General features: G+C 41.7%; 2 protein-coding genes across 9 annotated transcripts; both read left to right on the forward strand.

Moving 5' to 3' along the window:
* The first annotated feature begins 7546 nt into the window (after positions 1-7546).
* LOC139028318 (tumor protein p53-inducible nuclear protein 2-like) lies at positions 7547-13464 on the forward strand. 2 transcript variants are annotated; one of them, XM_070445410.1, is made up of 4 exons: positions 7547-7698; positions 11055-11323; positions 11419-11524; positions 11682-13464. In XM_070445410.1, the coding sequence occupies exons 2-4, from the start codon at positions 11206-11208 to the stop codon at positions 11944-11946; spliced, it is 489 nt and encodes a 162-aa protein (XP_070301511.1). In that variant the 5' UTR covers positions 7547-7698; positions 11055-11205; the 3' UTR covers positions 11947-13464. The 2 variants fall into 2 exon arrangements, with proteins under 2 accessions (XP_070301511.1, XP_070301509.1); XM_070445408.1 differs by lacking the exon at positions 7547-7698 and adding an exon at positions 7768-8133.
* Positions 13465-13695: 231 nt separating this feature from the next.
* On the forward strand, positions 13696-19210 carry LOC111971930 (glutathione hydrolase 7-like). 7 transcript variants are annotated; one of them, XM_070445414.1, is made up of 16 exons: positions 13696-13718; positions 13972-14124; positions 14266-14537; positions 14634-14788; positions 14923-15040; positions 15232-15299; positions 15381-15454; positions 15600-15781; positions 15865-15952; positions 16182-16354; positions 16446-16534; positions 16684-16836; positions 16948-17065; positions 17206-17343; positions 17452-17551; positions 17674-19210. In XM_070445414.1, exons 2-16 carry the CDS (start codon positions 13977-13979, stop codon positions 17823-17825), a joined length of 2028 nt encoding a protein of 675 aa, XP_070301515.1. In that variant the 5' UTR covers positions 13696-13718; positions 13972-13976; the 3' UTR covers positions 17826-19210. The 7 variants fall into 7 exon arrangements, with proteins under 7 accessions (XP_070301515.1, XP_070301527.1, XP_023854521.1 ...); XM_070445426.1 differs by having other exon boundaries at positions 17008-17065; XM_023998753.2 differs by having other exon boundaries at positions 16227-16354.
* The last annotated feature ends 1266 nt before the right edge of the window (positions 19211-20476 follow it).

The following is a 20476-nucleotide window of genomic DNA, read 5'->3' on the forward strand; positions in this document are numbered from 1 at the left end:
ACACACCTCAAGGTTATGTAAGGGTTATTTGACCAATAAGGAGAGTGATGGAGTGCTGCATCAGATGACTTGGCCACAACCCAATTGAGATGGTTTGTGATGAGTTGGACCGCAGAGTGAAGGAAAAGCAGCCAACAAGTGCTCAGCATATGTGGGAACTCCTTCAAGACTGTTGGAAAAGCATTCCAGGTGCAGCTGGTTGAGAGAATGCCAAGAGTGTCAAGGCAAAGGGTAGCTACTTTGAAGAATGTAAAATATAAAATATTTTTGATTTGTTTAACACTTTTTTGGGTACTACATGATTCCATATGTGTTATTTCATAGTTTTGATGTCTTCACTATTATTCTACAATGTGGAAAAAAGTACAAATAAGAAAAACCCTTGAATGAGTAGGTGTGTCCAAACTTTTGACTGGTACTGTATAAATATATACTGCATACAGTTGAAGTCGGAAGTTTACATTCACTTAGGTTGGAGTCATTAAAACAAGTTTTTCAACTACTCCACAAATTTCTTGTTAACAAACTATAGTTTTACTTTGTGCATGACACAAGTAATTTTTCCAACAATTGTTTACAGACAGATTTCACTGTATCACAATTCCAGTGGGTCAGAAGTTTACATACACTAAGTTGACTGTGCCTTTAAACAGCGTGGAAAATTCTTGAAAATTWTGTCATGGCTTTAGAAGCTTCTGATAGGCTAATTGACATCATTTGAGTCAATTGGAGGTGTAACTGTGGATGTATTTCAAGGCCTACCTTCAAACTCACTGCCTCTTCGCTTGACATCATGGGAAAATAAAAACAAATCAGCCAAGACCTCAGAAAAATAATTACAGACCTCCACAAGTCTGGTTCATCCTTGGGAGCAATGTCCAAACACCTGAAGGTACCACGTTCATCTGTACAAACAATAGTACGCAAGTATAAACACCATGAAACCACGCAGCCGTCATACCGCTCAGGAAGGAGACGCGTTCTGTCTCCTAGAGATGAACGTACTTTGGTGCGAAAAATACAAATCAATCCCAGAACAACAGCAAAGGACCTTGTGAAAATGCTGGAGGAAACAGGTACAAAAGTATCTATATCCACTGTAAAACGAGTCCTATATCGACATAACCTGAAAGGCTGCTCAGCAAGGAAGAAGCCACGGCTCCAAAACCGCCATAAAAAAGCTAGACTACTGTTTGCAACTGCACATGGGGACAAAGATCGTACTTTTTGGAAAAATGTCCTCTGTACTGATGAAACAAAAGTAGAATTGATTGGKCATAATGACCATCGTTATGTTTGGAGGAAAAAGGGGGAGGCTTGCAAGCCGAACAACACCATCCCAGCCGTGAAGCACGGGGGTGGCAGCATCATGTTGTGGGGGTGCTTTGCTGCAGGAGGGACTGGTGCACTTCACAAAATAGATGGCAACATGAGGAAGTAAAATTATGTGGATATATTGAAGCAACATCTCAAGACATCAGTTAGGAAGTTAATGCTTGGTCGCAAATGGGTCTTCCAAATGGACAATGACCTCAATCATACTTCCAAAGTTGTGGCAAAATGGCTTAAGGACAACAAAATCAAGGTATTGGAGTGGCCATCACAAAGCTCTGACCTCAATCCCATAGAAAATTTGCGGGCAGAACTGAAAAAGGCGTGTGCGAGCAAGTAGGCCTACAAACCTGAGTCAGTTACACCAGCTCTGTCAGGAGGAATGGGCCAAAATTCACCCAACATATTGTGGGAAGCTTGTGGAAGGCAATCCGAAACATTTGACCTAAATTAAACAATTTAAAGGCAATGCTACCAAATACTAATATAGTGTATGTAAACCTCTGACCCACTGGGAATGTGATGAAAGAAATAAAAGCTGAAATAAATCATTCTCTCTACTATTATTCTTACATTTCACATTCTGAAAATGAAGTGGTGATCCTAACTGACCTAAGTTGGGGAACTTTTACTAGGATTAAATGTCAGGAATTGTGAAAAACTGAGTTTAAATGTATTTGGCTAAGGTGTATGTAAACTTCCAACTTCAACTGTATATGTTTCCTCCTAATATTCACTTCATTGGCCTGGGCTATTGATTTTTTTTCGAACCCTGCAACAACAAAAAATCTCCATGTGTGGAAATCCTAAAAACGCTCAACTGTAGCCTACACCACATGGCAAACGTTATTATGGCTTTATTGTAAATGCTCTATTTCTCTTTTTTACCACGCATTGAATTGCATTTTAGTGCACGGATTTGTTTACAGAAAATGATGGTGTGCCTGGAAGAGAAAAAAAACAAAGGCTATGATTTCTTAATCTGGCCCTGTGTGTGTGTGTGTGTGTGTGTGTGTGTGTGTGTGTGTGTGTGTGTGTGTGTGTGTGTGAGAAGGAAGGGGAGGGCCAAACCCTGCTCAGTGAATTTCATAAAAATAAAAATAGTGAAACATTTCAAAAGTTATAATTTTTAGATAAAACTATGCTAAACATATTCACGTAACCAAATAATTGATTAAACACACCGTTATGTAATGAAGATCTACAGTAGCCTCAACCGCACTCTGTAGGGTAGCACCATGGTGTTCCTGTCCTCTGTGTACATTGACATCAATACAAAACCTAGGAGGCTTGAGGTTCCCACCCCCTTCCATAGACTTACACAGTAATTATGACAACTTCCAGAGGACGTCCTCCATCCTATCAGAGCTCTTGCAGCATGAACTGACATGTTATCCACCCAATCAAAGGATCAGAGAATAAATCTTGTACTGAAAGCATAAGCTACAGCTAGCTATCACTGCACTGCGGTGCATAAAATGTGGTGAGTAGTTGACACAAAGAGAGAGAAAGACAATAGTTGAACAGTTTTGAACAACTTAATTTCTTAAAAAATTAAGAAGCAAGAGAGGGATATTTGGTTGTATTTTTTTCACTTACTGCCTACCTCCTCACGCCATTTGCACACACTGTATATAGACTATTTTTTTTCTTCTATTGTGTTATTGACTGTACGCTTGTTTATTCCATGTGTAACTCTGTGTTGTTGTTTGTGTCGCACTGCTTTGCTTTATCTTGGCCAGGTAGCAGTTGTAAATGAGAACTTGTTCTCAACTAGCCTACCTGGTTAAATAAAGGATCATTATTTTTTATTTTTTTAACTTTCACTTACTTAGCTAGCGAATGCTTCTTGCTAGTTAGCCTACTCAAACACCTGGCTCAAACAGAGAGGGATGATATGTTAGTTAGCTGGCTATCCAACACTGGAACTCTTCCAAGTCAAGGTAAGCTTTTGGTTTTATTAATTTAATGGCACCAGGGCCCACCAGTGTAACTACTAAACTGCTTGCTGACTGTACACTGTACTGCATGATTGTAGCGGTTTACTAACACTTTAGTTCTAGTAGCTATGTTGACTAAGATGCTAGCTAACATGATGACAACGATGTAGGCTGTGTGTAGCGGTTTGAAGATTTGGCTTGGAAAGGTTTTTTCGCCTGGTCACAGACAGCTAATGTATTGTGCACTGAAGTCTGCCCACAAGCGAAGGGAAAATGTGAGAGGAGGAGAGCGCGTAGATGTGAGAAGGAATTATACAATTATAAAAGGGATCATGCTGTTTGTATGTGGCTGCTATGAAAGTGAACTGTGTTTGCYTGTGATCAGGGGTGTATTTGTTACACCCCTGAAAAAGGGGAGAAAGAATCACGATAGTGATACGGAATGTTTCCTCATTGAACGTTTAGTGCAATCATTTTACAAAAGTAACACATTTTACAGAATAAAAGATCTACAGGAAATAGAGTTTTGTAGGGTACAAGGCTTATTCAAATCATAACAGTATACACTGTACATCACTGAAACAAATACTATTTTCAATATAACTGTCAAGCAAAGCTTTAACTCAGTAWACCATAACACAATTTATCAACAGGCAATAAAGTGTTTGAAAAACAATTACACAAATAATGCCGCAAAATATCTTATTAACAGCGCACACGTTCATTCACAATCGACATAAAATGGCAGCTACGTAGCAGTACCTAGCAGTACGAAGCTAGCTGCAACCGAGCACGGCTCATATTACTCTCTGCAAACTTAACTAACTTCCTCAATATGTTACTAAAACAAACCTTAAACACTCTTGACATGTTAGCAAGTTATTACATTTAAATTACTCTTTTTTATCATCAATAACGTACCTGAAAAAGGGGAGAAAGAATCACGATAGTGATACGGAATGTTTACTCATTGAACGTTTAGTGCAATGAGAAAAAGACCGCGAATTCTCCGTGAACTTGAGTGGAGACCAGAGCAATCGATCTCAGGCTCATAGATTAAGAGCATTTAGTAGATCACAGATTAACACTTTTATCCACGACAACATAAAGGAATCAACATAACGTTTACACATTCCTCTCACAATTCGTACCCTTTGTATGCTTGACGGATTTTAACAGAATTATATAAATGTTATCAATCTATCAACTAATACTGAATGCATGATCTTCTTAACCTTAGATGTTTTAAGATCCTCACATACTATGAATTTACTAATACTTTTTAATGTATAACAGGCTATTAGTATTTCCTTTAACCTGTCACATATTCATTCCGCCGATTCTGTTGAAAAACTTTTCTTCAACGGAAGCAAACAGGGATAAACATACCTGAATTTGTCCAATAAAAACTCTTGTTTGCAACTGTTGGACTAATGATTACACCCTAGATCAGCTCAATGCAGGCAAGAGTGTGCAAGGCGGTATTGAATGTATCTGTCACCTTAATTACTCAAATTTCTCTCTACCTGTTTACGTTGTAAACTTATAGGCTAGGTTGTGGCAACCTCATGATGGGTATAGGGAAAATTAAAGTAGCACGTAGTAGCCTACACCTATCGATGTTACATTGAGCTGGGTGAATGGAATATGAATGCTAGTCATCCAATATGCTGTAATAGAAATAAGGCCATGCTCATTAAAAACATTTTTGGCCTCCCTCATCTTAAATGGCACCGACCGCCACTGGTGTGTGTGTGTGTGTGTGTGTACGCCTACTGAGAAAGTCACCCAGACTTTGCTGTGACAAAATGAAAGAAAAACATTGACACCAATTGACAGAGTTGCTGCAAAACTGCATCCGAGTGTCTTTGATTGTGGAACTATTTTTGTTTAAAATATAACCAATTAACATCTGACTGTTGAGCAATGCTGACTGTGTAAGTAGAATACTAGCATCTAACTGTAATCATGGAAACATGATTCAATTCAATCGACCTATGGAAACAATACAAAATATTTATCTAGACCTATATACACTGCTCAAAAAAATAAAGGGAACACTAAAATAACACATCCTAGAACTGAATGAATTAAATATTCTTATTAAATACTTTTTTCTTTACATAGTTGAATGTGCTGACAACAAAATCACACAAAAATGATCAATGGAAATCAAATTTATCAACCCATGGAGGTGTGGATTTGGAGTCACACTCAAAATTAAAGTGGAAAACCACACTACAGGCTGATCCAACTGGTCTCCTGAGGGATCTCCTCCCAGACCTGGACTAAAGCATCCGCCAACTCCTGGACAGTCTGTGGTGCAACGTGGCGTTGGTGGATGGAGCGAGACATGATGTCCCAGATGTGCTCAATTGGATTCAGGTCTGGGGAATGGGTGGGCCAGTCCATAGCATCAATGCCTTCCTCTTGCAGAAACTGCTGACACACTCCAGCCACATGAGGTCTAGCATTGTCTTGCATTAGGAGGAACCCAGGGCGCAACCGCACCAGCATATGGTCTCACAAGGGGTCTGAGGATCTCATCTCGGTACCTAATGGCAGTCAGGCTACCTCTGGCGAGCACATGGAGGGCTGTGCGGCCCCCAAAGAAATGCCACCCCACCACCATGACTGACCACGCCAACCGGTCATGCTGGAGGATGTTGAAGGCAGCAGAAGGTTCTCCACGGCGTCTCCAGACTCTGTCACGTCTGTCACGTGCTCAGTGTGAACCTGCTTTCATCTGTGAAGAGCACAGGGCGCCAGTGGCGAATTTGCCAATCTTGGTGTTCTCTGGCAAATGCCAAACGTCCTGCACGGTGTTGGGCTGTAAGCACAACCCCCACCTGTGGACGTCGGGCCCTCATACCACCCTCATGGAGTCTGTTTCTGACTGTTTGAGCAGACACATGCACATTTGTGGCCTGCTGGAGGTCATTTTGCAGGGCTCTGGCAGTGCTCCTCCTGCTCAAAGGCGGAGGTAGCGGTCCTGCTGCTGGGTTGTTGCCCTCCTACGGCTCCTCCACGTCTCCTGATGTACTGGCCTGTCTCCTGGTAGCGCCTCCATGCTCTGGACACTACGCTGAACAGCACAGCAAACACTTCTTGCCACAGCTCGCATTGATGTGCCATCCTGGATGAGCTGCACTACCTGAGCCACTTGTGTGGGTTGTAGACTCCGTCTCATGCTACCACTAGAGTGAAAGCACCGCCAGCATTCAAAAGTGACCAAAACATCAGCCAGGAAGCATAGGAACTGAGAAGCGGTCTGTAGTCACCACCTGCAGAACCACTCCTTTATTGGGGGTGTCTTGCTAATTGCCTATAATTTCCACCTTTTGTCTATTCCATTTGCACAACAGCATGTGAAATTTATTGTCAATCAGTGTTGCTTCCTAAGTGGACAGTTTGATTTCACAGAAGTGTGATTGACTTGGAGTTACATTGTGTTGTTTAAGTGTTCCCTTTATTTTTTTGAGCAGTGTATAAAACCAATGAGTTCAGCTAACAAAAAGGGGCCATATACTGACACTGCACTTATCTGACATCTACATAAGGTGTGTTCATAAATTCACTCTAGAGTTCCTGACGCTCAGAGTGCGTTGGTAAATTCAGAGCTTTATCAGATTGTCCTTTCATAAATTCAGAGCGCACACTGGAAGCTCTGGCCAAGGAGTAAGTAGGGTTGATCCGAGCTTTCTGACCTCACAATGGCACTCGAGCACCCAAGCAAACTGGCTAAAGTTGGCTAGCTACTTCCAGACACAAATGAGAGAACGCCTCATTTCACTCGCCCTAGTTATGCTGTGTACATGTTATCTAGAGCGTTGGTGACTGTAACAATGTAAGTACATTTACTGACACAGGTCATTTTCAAGGGTGTTGCACGTTCGTAAATTCCTCAGTTATTCTGTGCTCTGAAATTACGAACGCAAACATAGTTTCTCTCTCTCGCGAGGTTTTCACTGGCTAGTTGTAAATGCGACTTTCAAATTAGATCCCGCCCTAGCCACAGTAAAAAAAAAATCCCACTGCGTCAAATCAAGTGCACGAAAGGGAATTGAATGCATTGTAGGCTGTATACATTGTAACACACTTAATAACTATCATCAATTTGACACATCACGCGGCCTACCTAGCTTTAGAACTTATTGTTAATGGATGAAGGGTTTGCGTTTACTATGTATGAGAATTCTTGAAAAAAAMAGAGAAATAGTTAAATAACCAAGAATGTTGACAACTTATTCTAATAATGACGTTTTGAAAAAGGTGGATGTAGCCTAATAATGAAAATACGTAAGCACTTATGCAATAATAGGTCTAATCTATATGCATAGGCCTAGTCAAAAATGTATTAGAATCCTGAGGTGACGACGAGGGAGCCTTCAAAGGTTGCTGCTGGTCCTTTTGCAGAGGTGTTGGTGTGAGTATTTTAGCACTAATAATAACAGTTAATTTAGGATCATTTAAGGTAATCCCCTCAAGCCTAGACAACACTGCTGCAAGTGCAACTCTTTTAACATAAAAGGCCAATACGCCCATGTAGGTCTGCACAAAATGAGGGGCAGACCCGTATCTTTTTTAACTGCGTGATTGGTTCTAAACCTCGAACGCGAGGGGGATACCGTTGCTGCGTTACTCGATCAGCTGTTTTGATTACATTTGGAAAGAAACAGTTCCAAAGACCAGACAGAGAATCAAGAACAGACGCACATCTTTGGAAAAAAAGATGGTATAAACCGATAACTCATCAAATGAAAACGCATTAATGAAGGAATCGGTTACAACATCTCATCAAATACAATTTTGGGGTTAACAGAATGTCCTACTCAAACTGGGAAATATTCTGTGAATATAGGTAAGTTTTATTTGCCGTTTGTCTTTCTATTTATAGCTATCATCTGCGTGCATCCAAACCGGTCCTTTATGAACACAGTTTGCAGAATTTTGTAATTGACAGGCATTCTCCAATGCTGTAACATGAACGCAAGAGGGGCGTCTTTCCAAAAAGGAGATCATTAAATATGTCTGTGTTCTATTATTATCCAGTCTTTCGGTCGCTGAACTACCGCTGGCTGTCATTGCAACTGCCCCAATTTCAGACGAGACTTTGGTGTAATGTCACCTGCACCAAAGGAGTAGGCCTAGCTTTCATATCCAGTTTTTAATTTCAAAGTTCTTTCTCTGCTGATATAAGGCTAATGTTCAGGTTTTCTTTGTCATCGTGAAATGGTTTGTTTAGCCTTTCAGTGGTATCCCAGCCTCGTCCATTCCTTGATTCCTGCTCAAGCTGTTGTTTAGGTTTTGAATAATGACGTCAGTTGCATACACATCTGACGCATTCAGGAACGATAATCAAAGCTTGATGATGAGTTGGTTATATAAATCATCTGTGTAGTGCTAGTGCAAAAAACAACACCTGGACCTAGTGGGAGGAGGCCCAGGACCGAGTTTGGGAAACACTGCAATGGGCCACATTTGCTCAGCTTAGTAGCTGCCAATTATTTATATATACACAAAATGATGACCCGAGGGGTGCTGTTTTGGAGCTTCCATGCTTCCATCTTGGTACTCCCACACGTTGTAGAAAAAATATTTTGGAAGCTATAAAAATTATGTTATTAGTGTCTACATTTGTTTTTGCCACGTTTGTTCTATTACAGACACCTTAATGCATATTTTTAAATTATGTTATGTGAGCTAAACATACAAATAAATGATTTTTTTTGGTATATCTTAAGTATACTTGTTTAAATACACTGAACAAAAATATAAATGCAACAATTTCAAAGATTTTATTGAGTTACATTTCTTATAAGGAAATCAGTCAATTGAAATAAATGGCGAAGTAATTACAATTTAGCAATTTACACTGGAGTGATATATGTACAGATGAGGATGTGCAAGTAGAAATACTGGTGTGCAAAAGAGTAGAAAAACAGATATGGGAATGAGGTAGGTAGTTGGTTGGATGGGCTATTTACAGATGGGCTGTGTACAGCTGCAGCGATCGGTAAGCTGCTCTGACAGCTGACGTTTAAAGTTAGTGAGGGAGATATGTCTCCAACTTCAGTGATTTTTTTTATTTTTATTTTATTATTTTTTTTGCAATTCGTTCCAGTCATTGGCAGCAGAGAACTGGAAGGAAAGGCTGCCAAACGAGGTGTTGGCTTTGGCTTTGACTAGTGAAATATACCTGCTGGAGCACTTGCTACGGGTGGGTGTTGCAATGGTGACCAGTGAGCTGAGAAGGCAGAGCTTTACCTAGCAAAGACTTATAGATTACCTGGAGCCAGTGGGTTTGGCGACGAATATGTAGCGAGGACCAGCCAACGAGAGCATACAGGTCGCAGTGGTGGGTCGTATATGGGGCTTTGGTGAAAAAACGGATGGCACTGTGATATACTGCATCCAATTTGCTGAGTAGAGTGTTGGAGGCTATTTTGTAAATGACATTGCCGAAGTCAAGGATCGGTAGGATAGGCAGTTTTACGAAGGTATGTTTGGCAGCATGAGTGAACGATGCTTTGTTGCGAAATAGGAAGCCGGTTCTAGATTTCATTTTGGATTGGAGATGCTTAATGTGAGTCTGGAAGGAGAGTCTAACCAGACACCTAGGTATTTGTAGTTGTCCACATATTCTAAGTCAGAACCGTCCAGAGTAGTGATGCTAGACAGGCGGGCAGGTGTGGGCAGCGATCAGTTGAAGAGCATGCATTTAGTTTTACTTGCATTTAAGTGCAGTTGGAGGCCACGGAAGGAGTGTTGTATGGCATTGAAGCTCGTCTGGAGGTTGGTTAACACAGTGTCCAAAGAAGGGCCAGAAGTATACAGAATGGTTTCGTCTGCGTAGAGGTGGATCAGAGAATCACCAGCAGCAAGAGCGACATCATTAATGTATACAAAGAAAAGAGTCGACCCGAGGATTGAACCCTGTGGCACCACCATAGTGACTGCCAGAGGTCCGGACAACAGGCCCTCCGATTTGACACACTGTACTCTGTATGAGAAGTAGTTGGTGAACCAGGTGAGGCAGTCATTTGAGAAACCAAGGCTGTTAAGTCTGCCGATAAGAATGTGGTGATTGACAGAGTCAAAAGCCTTGGCCAGGTTTCCAATCTTTGGGGATCTCAGACGATACGAAAGAGAGGTTGAACAGGCTAGTAATCGGGGTTGCAACAATTGCGGCGGATACTTTTAGAAAGAGAGGGTCCAGATTGTCAAGTGTAACAGTATAACTTTAAACCGTCCCCTCGCCCCGACACGGGCGCGAACCAGGGACCTTCTGCACACATCAACAACGGTCGCCCACGAAGCATCGTTACCCATCGCTCCACAAAAGCCGCGGCCCTTGCAGAGCAAGGGGAAACCCTACTTCAAGTCTCAGACCAAGTGACGTAACCGATTGAAACGCTATTAGCGCGTACCCGCTAACTAGCCATTTCACATCCGTTACACAAGCCCAGCTGATTTGTAGGGGTCCAGATTTTGCTCTTTCAGAACATCAGCTATCTGGCTTTGGGTGAAGGAGAAATGGGGGAGGCTTGGGCAAGTTGCTGTGGGGGGTGCAGGGCTGTTGACCGGGGTAGGGGTAGCCAGGTGGACGCATGGCCAGCCGTAGAAAAATTCTTATTGAAATTCTCAATTATCGTGAATTTATCGGTGGTGACAGTGTATCCTAGCCTCAGTGCAGTGGGCAGCTGGGAGGAGGGGACAATGTTGTTACAGCAGGTTTGAGTTATGGGACCCAGACTTTATGACAATGTTTTTCTCAACCAGGTCTTTGTGAGAAGTATTTTGATACCCAAAGCCTCTGCTGCTACGTCTAAGTTTCCTGCCAAAGAAAGGAGAGGAAAGGACATCACAACCAAGTCTGTGACCCAGAGTCTGAGACAACACCTTCAACCGCCGCACAGAACAGAACCCAGTCATGTTCAGAAGGCTCACAAGTCTGTTTTTTGGAAGAGATGATGACATCTCTACAGACCAGAGGACATCCACCCCTGCAGAAATGCTTGAGGAAGGGTGGCTTCTGATCAACCATCAAGGTCAGTCTCACAGGAAGTAGTGGTTGGACTGTAGCTACATAGTGTGCTCTGCTAGAGGAAATATGGGTAATGCTGGCTCTCTTGTTGCTCTACAGAAGTGAACCCATTGGAGGAGCAGGTAGTGGAGTGTGCTAACACATCTATCTACAGAAGTTCACCTGTCACTGAGGAGACTGAACCCATCTCAGAAACTGGCGTCAGGTGAGAGAGACTTTTGTGCATTTGACACAGGAAGTTGTCAAAGCATTTTACAATATTCGTGTTCTGCCACTGATTCCAAATATTTGATTGTCCTCGTGTATATGTGAACAGATGTGGGTGTGCATTTGTGGGCTTACAAGCATTTGTTTCTCTGCAGGATGTCAGAACCAGAGGTCCCAGTCCAAAGAAGCATCACCAGCCCCAGCCGGATCATTCGTGTATCAGTGTCCATGGCTGGACAGCTGGCTAAGGTCTCGCAGGTTGCTCGTGTCCAGAGGGCTCAGACCCGGGTGGACCGCCACCACCTCACAGGGAGCTGCATCCAGCGGCAGAACTGTGTCCGCCAGCGAGCTCAGCGCCACTCACCCCGCACACGCACAACCTACCTCCAACAGCCAGGCCACCACAACTTCAGCCACTGAACACCCAGCACCAGGGAGTGCTTTTAACACAAGAACAACAGGGACCTTTAATCTGCTCACACCATGCACACACAAACAGACATGCTCAGACACCTTCACAAATGCAACATAAATTGATTGGCAGCATATTTCCGTATAGTGAAATAAAGTCATAATTCAAACACATTTTGCATAGTTCAATATTGTGTAGATTAAGGTATTTCCCAAAGGAATCCTATCTACCCCATTTGATTCAAAACACTAAGCTTGTTACTTGGAATTGTCACTTGTTCACTGGCAGCTAAAAATTACGTTTGAACCTGTACTGTACATGACAAGAGAATGAAGATGTGAACATATCAAGGAATAAGTTCGCCCTAAATATTTCTGAAACTAAAAGCATTGTATTTGGAACAAAACACTCACCAAACCCTAAACCTCAACTAAATCTTGTAATAAATAATGTGTAATTTGAGCAAGTTGAGATGACTAAACTGTTTGGAGTAACCCTAGATTGTAAACTGTCATGGCCAAAACATATTGATGCAGTAGTGGCTAAGATGGGGAGAGGTCTGTTTATAATAAAGCAATGCTCTGCCTTCTTAACAACACTATCAACAAGGCAGGTCCTACAGGCCCTAGTTTTGTCTCACCTTGACTACTGTTCAGTCGTGTGGTCAGGTGCCACAAAAAAGGACTTAGGAAAATTGCAATTGGTTCAGAACAGGGCAGCACGGATGGCCCTTGGATGTACACAGAGATAGTGGAGGAGAGATTGACTTCATCACTACTTTTATTTATAAGAGGTATTGACATGTTGAATGTACCAAGCTGTCTGTTTGAACTACTGGCACACAGCTCAGACACCCATGCAAACCCCACAAGACATGCCACAAGAGGTCACTTCACAGTCCCCAAGTCCAGAACAGACTATGGGAGGCACACAATACTACATAGAGCCATGACTACATGGAACTCTATTCCACATCAAGTAACTGACGCAAGCAGTAAAATTAGATTGAAAAAAKCAGATTAAAAAACACCTTATGGAACAGCGGGGACTGTTAAGCAACACAAACATAGGCACAGACACATGCATACACACACACATACGATAACATACGTACTATACATACACATGGATTTAGTACTGTAGATATGTGGTAGTGGTGGAGTAGGGGCCTGAGGGCACACAGTGTGTTGTGAAATCTGTGAATGTATTGTAATGTTTTAAAATTGTATAAACTGCCTTAATTTTGCTGGACCCCAGGAAGAGTAGCTGCTGCTTTGGCAGCAACTAATGGGGATCCATAATAAATACAAATATCAAATGAGATATGTTTGTAGGCTTGATAGTTTGTGGCTATGGCAAAACTGTCAGTGGCATGCATATTTCTGTGCAAAGCCTATGCAAAAAATGTTTGCTAAAACATATGTTGAGGGAAATTAAAAGGTATTTGTATCATTACACGTATGTATTTTGTCAGATTGTTGTGTGTGTTAAAAACATTTCATATAGCAATAAAAAGGATGACCCACGTGATTGCACCATTGTTTCTTTATTCCATTAGTGTCAGAACTGCATGATCAGGGCTATTTGGTGACCAAAAGGCATTACTAATGTTATCCAATTCAATGGTATACGACACAATATGTAAAAGATGGTTATAGAAACAGCTCAGTGTATACTACTTAAAAAAAAAAAAAAGGCTGATCAATTGGTTACTTAATTGGCCAATCTGATTGGCTGAGTAATTCTTACCCCGTTTGTCATTATTCAGGTGTTAAGGCAGGTAAGAGGGAAGCTAGCAATGGAGAGCTCATAAAACTGTGTTATACTTTCTGTTCTTCTAGATTAGTAACACAGTGCAATTGTTTTTGTGCATCTCTAAATTCTACTGCGCCAACACCTGTGTTGTACTTTTATTGTATAGCTTGTTTTCACCATGCTGACTTGCAGGTTTGCTAGTCATCAGATGGGAAGGAAGAGGGTAATCCTGTGTCTGTGTAATTGTACATCATCTGCTTATTTCTGTGTGAACATAGGGGAAATGGATGTGAGTCCTGAGACTAAACTTAGTAGCAGACAATCCCCAGTTGGTTACAAGAGCTTTGAGGGTTTACCTCAGTTGACTGTGGATGACACATTGACCAAAGGGCAAAATGGGAACTTTCAGAATGAGCATAACCGAAACACAGGTAGTTGGTTTGGTAGCAACTCAATGCTACTTACATGATGTCAAGTCAAATCTTGCTTGTATCAACCACAAATTGCCACACATGTACAGTAGCTTTTTAGCCCACCTCCACTCTGACAGGGTCTAAAATCTCTTCCTCCAGGACTCCATGGCGGCCTCAGTCCTGCTCCAGACCTCAGCAGTCTCCCAAAAGAATTGCCCCTGAGACATCTAGCCTCTGGGAGCCAGCACCCTAACCTGGCTGATCTAAGCTTGTCCTCCTTTAGAGAGATGGATAAGGACCTGCCGTCTGGYGGACCAAGTAGGTGTGGCCCTTGGCAGGATACCATCATACCCATCTATGCTGCTTCTCTCATCATTGCCATAGCAGTCACCACCGCTATGGTCCTGCAGATTTATCTAGGGACAAATGAGGTATGTTCTCACTTAGAAAAATGTATAGAAACTATTTAGAACAACTTTTACTTATTACCTTATTTTTTATCCTCGTCCTTACTATAATGGGGTCAGCAGGTCTTCAGAGGGAGTGTGTTGGTGACAGACCATGAACACTGTACAGAGCTTGGTCGAAGGGTGCTGACTGAACAAGGCTCCAGTGTGGATTCTGCCATTGTTGCCACCCTGTGCCTGGGAATAGTCCATCCACATGCGTCAGGTATTGGCGGGTAAGTGACTAATGCATTTGAGAAAGTTAACGGCAAGTGCACTATATATGTTGCATAATGATTGTCCAGAGGTTATCATGTGGATGGACAGGACATTTATTGTCCACCTGACTTAATTATGTATTTTTCTGTAGGGGAGGGGTGATGCTGGTTCATGACATCCGGAAGAATATTAGGAAGGTGATTAATTTCCAGGAAACGGCACCCTCTGGAATCAAGGAGGAGATCCTGCAAATTGACCCAGAGCTAAAGGTGATGTGCTGTATGACAACAGTGTATGAGTAAAAATACATAACTTATTGTAGCTCTTTCATTTTTAGGATAACACAATGTGTTGAACTATTATCTCAAATTGTGTGGCTAGTCTCAGATAGTCATGCAACATGTACACTGAGGCTTCAAAAGAGATTTTTAAATTGTAACCTCTTTCCTTAACCATCCAGCCAGGTCTGATTGTAGGTGTGCCAGGCTTGCTCAGAGGGTTGTACCAAGCCCATAAACTGTATGGAAGGTGAGGTGTTGTCGTTATGTTATGTGCAATTTTATGTTTGTGTTCAGAAGCATATACTAGGTTGTTATTGTTTCACCCTAGACTGTCATGGGAGGATATCGTCACCAGGGCTGCCAATGTAGCCAGAGATGGCTTTAATGTGTCTCACAGACTTGGTAAGGAGTGATTCACAATCATACCAAGTCTTTTTCTTACTGTTTTACTTCTCATGCCTGTACAATCTGTATGAAATCCTCAATACAAGATTAGACCAATTGCAGGTTTTCACCAGTAGACTTTGATATTTGTCTAACCCTGCAGCAGAGGCCATAACCAAGGTGAAAGGTCAGAATATGTCATTGCGCTTCAGGGACATGTTCTTGCCAAGAGGCCATGCTCTGTCCCCCGGCTCTCTTATGAAAACACCAAGTCTGGCTGCTGTCCTGGAGGCTGGGGTATCAGAATTCTACAGTGGGACTCTAACACAGGAAATGGCCAGTGAGGTAAATAAATGCGTTAGCTAAGAACATAGCCCTCAGCAAATTGCATTAAATCATACGCATATTTAACCTGTGTTGTATTTTAGGTGCAAGAAAATGGAGGAATTCTAACCAAGGAGGATCTCAGCAACTATAGTGCAGTCATAGAGCAGCCAATTGAAGGCCTGTATCAGGGTAAACATAGTCATACTTCATACTCTTTATAGGAAGTAGCCTACAAACAAGACAATTCTACAGTATGTTGGGATTAGCTGCATTTGTCYACATAATATTTTGTCTACACCAGTGGTGCCTGGTGGCACTTTTCCAGCTCATAATAATGGCTGGAACATAATGAATTGTATGGTTTCCATGTGTTTGATTCCATTCCATCCATTATTATGAGCTGTCCTCCCCTGACCAGCCTCCTCAGGTCTACATAATATTTCCTGGCAACACCCTCCCTCAGGATTTCGAGTTCTAGTGCCGCCTCCCCCTTCTATTGGTGCTGCTCTGATCTCAGCCCTCAACATTTTGGAGGACTTCCACCTCAATGGGAATGGTACAACGTATAGCGCAAACCACTGGATTGCTGAGGTACTGTATCTCAAGCTCTGAAGTGAGACCCATGTCATTTACAGTGCAGAAAAGGTTCCCCAAATAAAAGTGTATTGTATTCATTTTGAAGTCACTGAAAGCGGCCCTGACTATGGCCAGTGGGCTCGGAGACCCTGTGTATACCCCATCAGTTTCTGCACTCATCTCCAAGATGCTAAGGTAAACATTAACAAGCGTGCATTCACTTCCTCACCATGTTCTAAGTAGATTAGCCATGCAATTTAAGTCCTTCTGAAATGCAATGACAGGAATTTCTGTGAACAATTGTCCTCTGATCTATATGCCTTATATCTGTGTCTCTGTTAAAGCAAGCCACAGGCTGTAGTGCTCCGTCAGTTGATCAGTGACTCGCAGGCATCTCCTCCCAGACACTACTCTACTGTCTATGACCTGCCGAGTGGAGCTGTGGCTAGCCAGGTGGTCGTGATGGGTCCCGATGACATCATTGTGTCTGTCACCAGGTGCTGTGATTAGGAGCTTACCTGAAGGAGATAACATGTTTACATTAGCATTATGGATATGGTGTGGGATAGCTTAAGTCTTGCACTTGTTCATTTTTTTAAATGTTTCAGCTCACTGAACAGGCCCTTTGGAAGTAGAATATTAACCCCTTCAGGCATTCTCCTGAACAGCCAGATCTTGGACTTCTCCTGGCCAATTAAAACCCAGGGACTGTTAATATCGAACCTGGTAACAACATACCACAGTACAATGGAAGTTTAGGCTGTATAATGTATAAACATAACATTCTACACTTTCAATCTTAGCCCCAGATAGAGAAACAACCATTTTGTAAAAATATCCTATATCAACACTTGTTTTCTTTGCAGACGAACAGGGTCCAGCCAGGCAAGCGGCCTCTGTCATTTATTATGCCAACAATTGTGATACCATCTCTAGGTAAATGTGGATCCTATGTGGCCCTGGGATCTTCTAATGGAGAGCACAGCCTCAGTGGTGTCACCCAGGTCTGACACGTAAAAAAACAAACATACTCTTTAACAAAAGGCATGAACATTATCTAAAAGTTAATGTCCTTGTAATTTCATTACCTTTCATTGTGCTATTTGTTTCAGGTCTTGATTAATATTTTGTCATATAACAAAAATCTGAATGATAGCATATCACTGGGACGACTCCATCCCCAACTTCAGCCGAGCAGACTCCTGGTGGACTGTGAGCATTTCTGACGTTTTCTTTATCTACACTCAATTGTGGGTGGMAAATCAGCTTTGAAATGGTTTGAAACCTCAACTCACTTTTTTCTAATTCATATCTTCCCAACTATCTCCCCTCAGCTGAGTTCCTGGAGGAGGATGTGAAGGTGTTGCGTCTGAAAGGACACGCTGTCTACAGGGTGGGGCTGCTGTCCCTGGTGCAGGGTGCCCAGAAAACCAACGACATCATTAGGGGCATTGTTGATCCTCGTGCTGTGGCTGGCTCTGCCTAGCTTTCTGAGAATATGGCTTTATTTCAATGTGAACATAAGAAGATTAAGTAATATTTGAGTTGTATGTTTATTAAATAATTCATGTATTACAATTTTAGATTTTCCTATGTGATGATGGCAGGCGTGCAGCTTTCACTGGGGGCGGTGGGGACATATCGCCCCCACATTCTGAAATGGCCTTTTTGTCCTCTCCCAAGTGGTATCATTGGAAAGTGATACAAAACMAGGCAACGGTGTMCTTTAGAACTATGCGGACGCCTKTGAGCGGTCGGTTAGACTGTTTGGTGTGTTTTTATCCGACTGGTTCCCCCACAAAAATTATAATAAAATATGTCCCTCCTGGATGATGGCAGATCTAATATAAAGGTGGTAGACATCACAGGAGGCTGATGAAGGGAGGACCGCTCATAATAATGGCCTGGAACGGCATCAGACACATGGAAACCATGTGTTTGATGCCATTCAGCTCCAGCCGTTACCACGAGCCCGTCCGCCCCAATTAAGGTGCCACCAACCTCCTGTGGTGGACATGAATTTCATCTCAGATTCTGTGTGTGAAGATGTGAGTAGCCTATACCCATCAACCTAGGTCACAATAGTATTGGTTGTCCAATAGGGGGCACTACTTTCCTAGGCAGAACTAGATAAATATAGTTTGGCCTAATGTTTGGTAGAAGTTAGAGGCAAATACATTATCGCTCAATCGCTTTACAAATCAGACATTTGCTGTTAGTCACTGCTGTTTTGTCGAGGTAAAGATAGTCCATATAGCCACCAGCTACTGTATATCTCCAATAATTTACTTCATGTGTGAATGTTGACTCCCAAACAAGCCACTAAACCCTGCTCCTAATAATGAGTGCAGCGTGGGATGGGTTGAAATGGTAAATATCCAGATTTTAAAAAGTTACTTGATCTTATTCAAATATCAGTGGCACTGTCAACCCTTACATTAAAGGCATGTGTCTATGTTTTAATTGTTGGTTTGAACTCTTTAGCTTGTTAATCAGCAGCCCCAAAGTATTAAACTGTGTGCTCAACACCTTCCTTACAATACATACTCTCCTACTAGCAAGGGCCTCTTCGGAGTAGAGAATGTGCCAAAGGGCTGATGTCATAGAAAACTGGCATAGGAAGGTTGACAAGCAAATACACACATCCAATGCCACTATAAAAAGACAAAACAGTATCATAATGGCTTGAGAACACATATGAAGCTTTCTGTTATTGAGAATAATACAAAACCATATTATGACAGATGACTACCACAGATGACTAACCACATATTCCTGGGTGATGGATTATTTAGCTGGCCAGCCCATATGGAAAATGAAGGTATTTAATATACAGTGCCTTGAAAGTATTCACACCCCTTGACTTTTTCCACATTTGTACAAATTAATTAAAAATTAAAAACTGAAATGTCTTGAGTCAATAAGTATTCAACCCCTTTGTTAGGGCAAACCTAAATAAGTTCAGGAATAAAACTTTGCTTAACAAGTCACATAAATTGCATGGACTCACAGTGTGCAATAATAGTGTTTTAGATCATTTTGAATGGCTACCTCACCTCTGTATCCCACGCTCGAGCAGTGAATTTCAAACACATATTCGGCTAAAAAGACCAGGGAAGTTTTCCAATGCCTCGCAAAGAAGGGCACCTATTTGGTAGATGGGTAAAAAATAAAAAAGCAGACACTGAATATCCATTTGAGCATGGCCAAATCTACACTGGAGTTGCTTACCAAGAAGACAGTGAATGTTCCTGAGTGGCTGAGTTACAGTTTTGACTTAAATCTGCTTGAAAATCTATGGCAAGACCTGAAAATGGTTGTCTAGCCATGATCAACAACCGATTTGACAGAGCTTGAAGAATTTTGAAAAGAATAATGGGCAAATGTTTCACAATCCAGGTGTGAAAAGCTCTTAAGAGATTTACCCAGAAAGATTCACAGCTGTAATCACTGCCAAAGGGGATTCTAACATGTATTGACTCAGGTTTGAATAGTTATCTCATCAAGATATACAGTACTAGTGTTTTATTTTTCAAGATTTTTTTCAACAAATGTTACAAATTTTCTTTCACTGACATTACAGATTATTTTGTGTAGATCGTTGACCAACATGTTTGCTATTAAATCAATTTTAATCCCACTTTGTAACAACAAGATGTGTGTGGAAAAGTCAAGGGTTGTGAATATTTTCTGAGAGGCACTGTATGTACATACATGCTGGGAATTCAAAATATATTTACATATATGTCCAGAATATATTTATGAAATATATAACTTGAGCATATCATAGAATATTTATGTGAATTTATTTTAAATTATAAACTGGGTGGTTCAAGTCCTGAATGCTGATTGGCTGACAGCCGTGGTATATCAGACCGTATACTACGGGTATGACAAAACATTTATTTTTACTGCTCTAATTACATTGGTAACCAGTTTATTATAGCAATAAGGCACTCTGTAAGGTTTGTGGTATGCCCAATATACCACGGCTAAAGGCTGTGTCCAGGCACTCTGCTATGCCCTTAGCCGTGGCATATTGGCCATATGCCACACCCCCTCGTGCATTATTGCTTAAATATATGTTAATTAAAAACATAATTATCCCGATCTGTCAATCACAATTTTAAACGTCCC

The sequence above is a fragment of the Salvelinus sp. IW2-2015 genome, linkage group LG1, assembly GCF_002910315.2.
Source record: "Salvelinus sp. IW2-2015 linkage group LG1, ASM291031v2, whole genome shotgun sequence".
NCBI lineage: Eukaryota > Metazoa > Chordata > Actinopteri > Salmoniformes > Salmonidae > Salvelinus > Salvelinus sp. IW2-2015.

Excerpts from the sequence above, each read along its gene's own strand:
- LOC139028318 (XM_070445410.1), top strand. The coding sequence starts at position 11,206 with ATGTTCAGAAGGCTCACAAGTCTGTTTTTTGGAAGAGATGATGACATC. Across the intron at positions 11,324-11,418 it reads GCTTCTGATCAACCATCAAG|AAGTGAACCCATTGGAGGAG; the intron begins GTCAGTCTCACA and ends GTTGCTCTACAG. Across the intron at positions 11,525-11,681 it reads ATCTCAGAAACTGGCGTCAG|GATGTCAGAACCAGAGGTCC; the intron begins GTGAGAGAGACT and ends GTTTCTCTGCAG.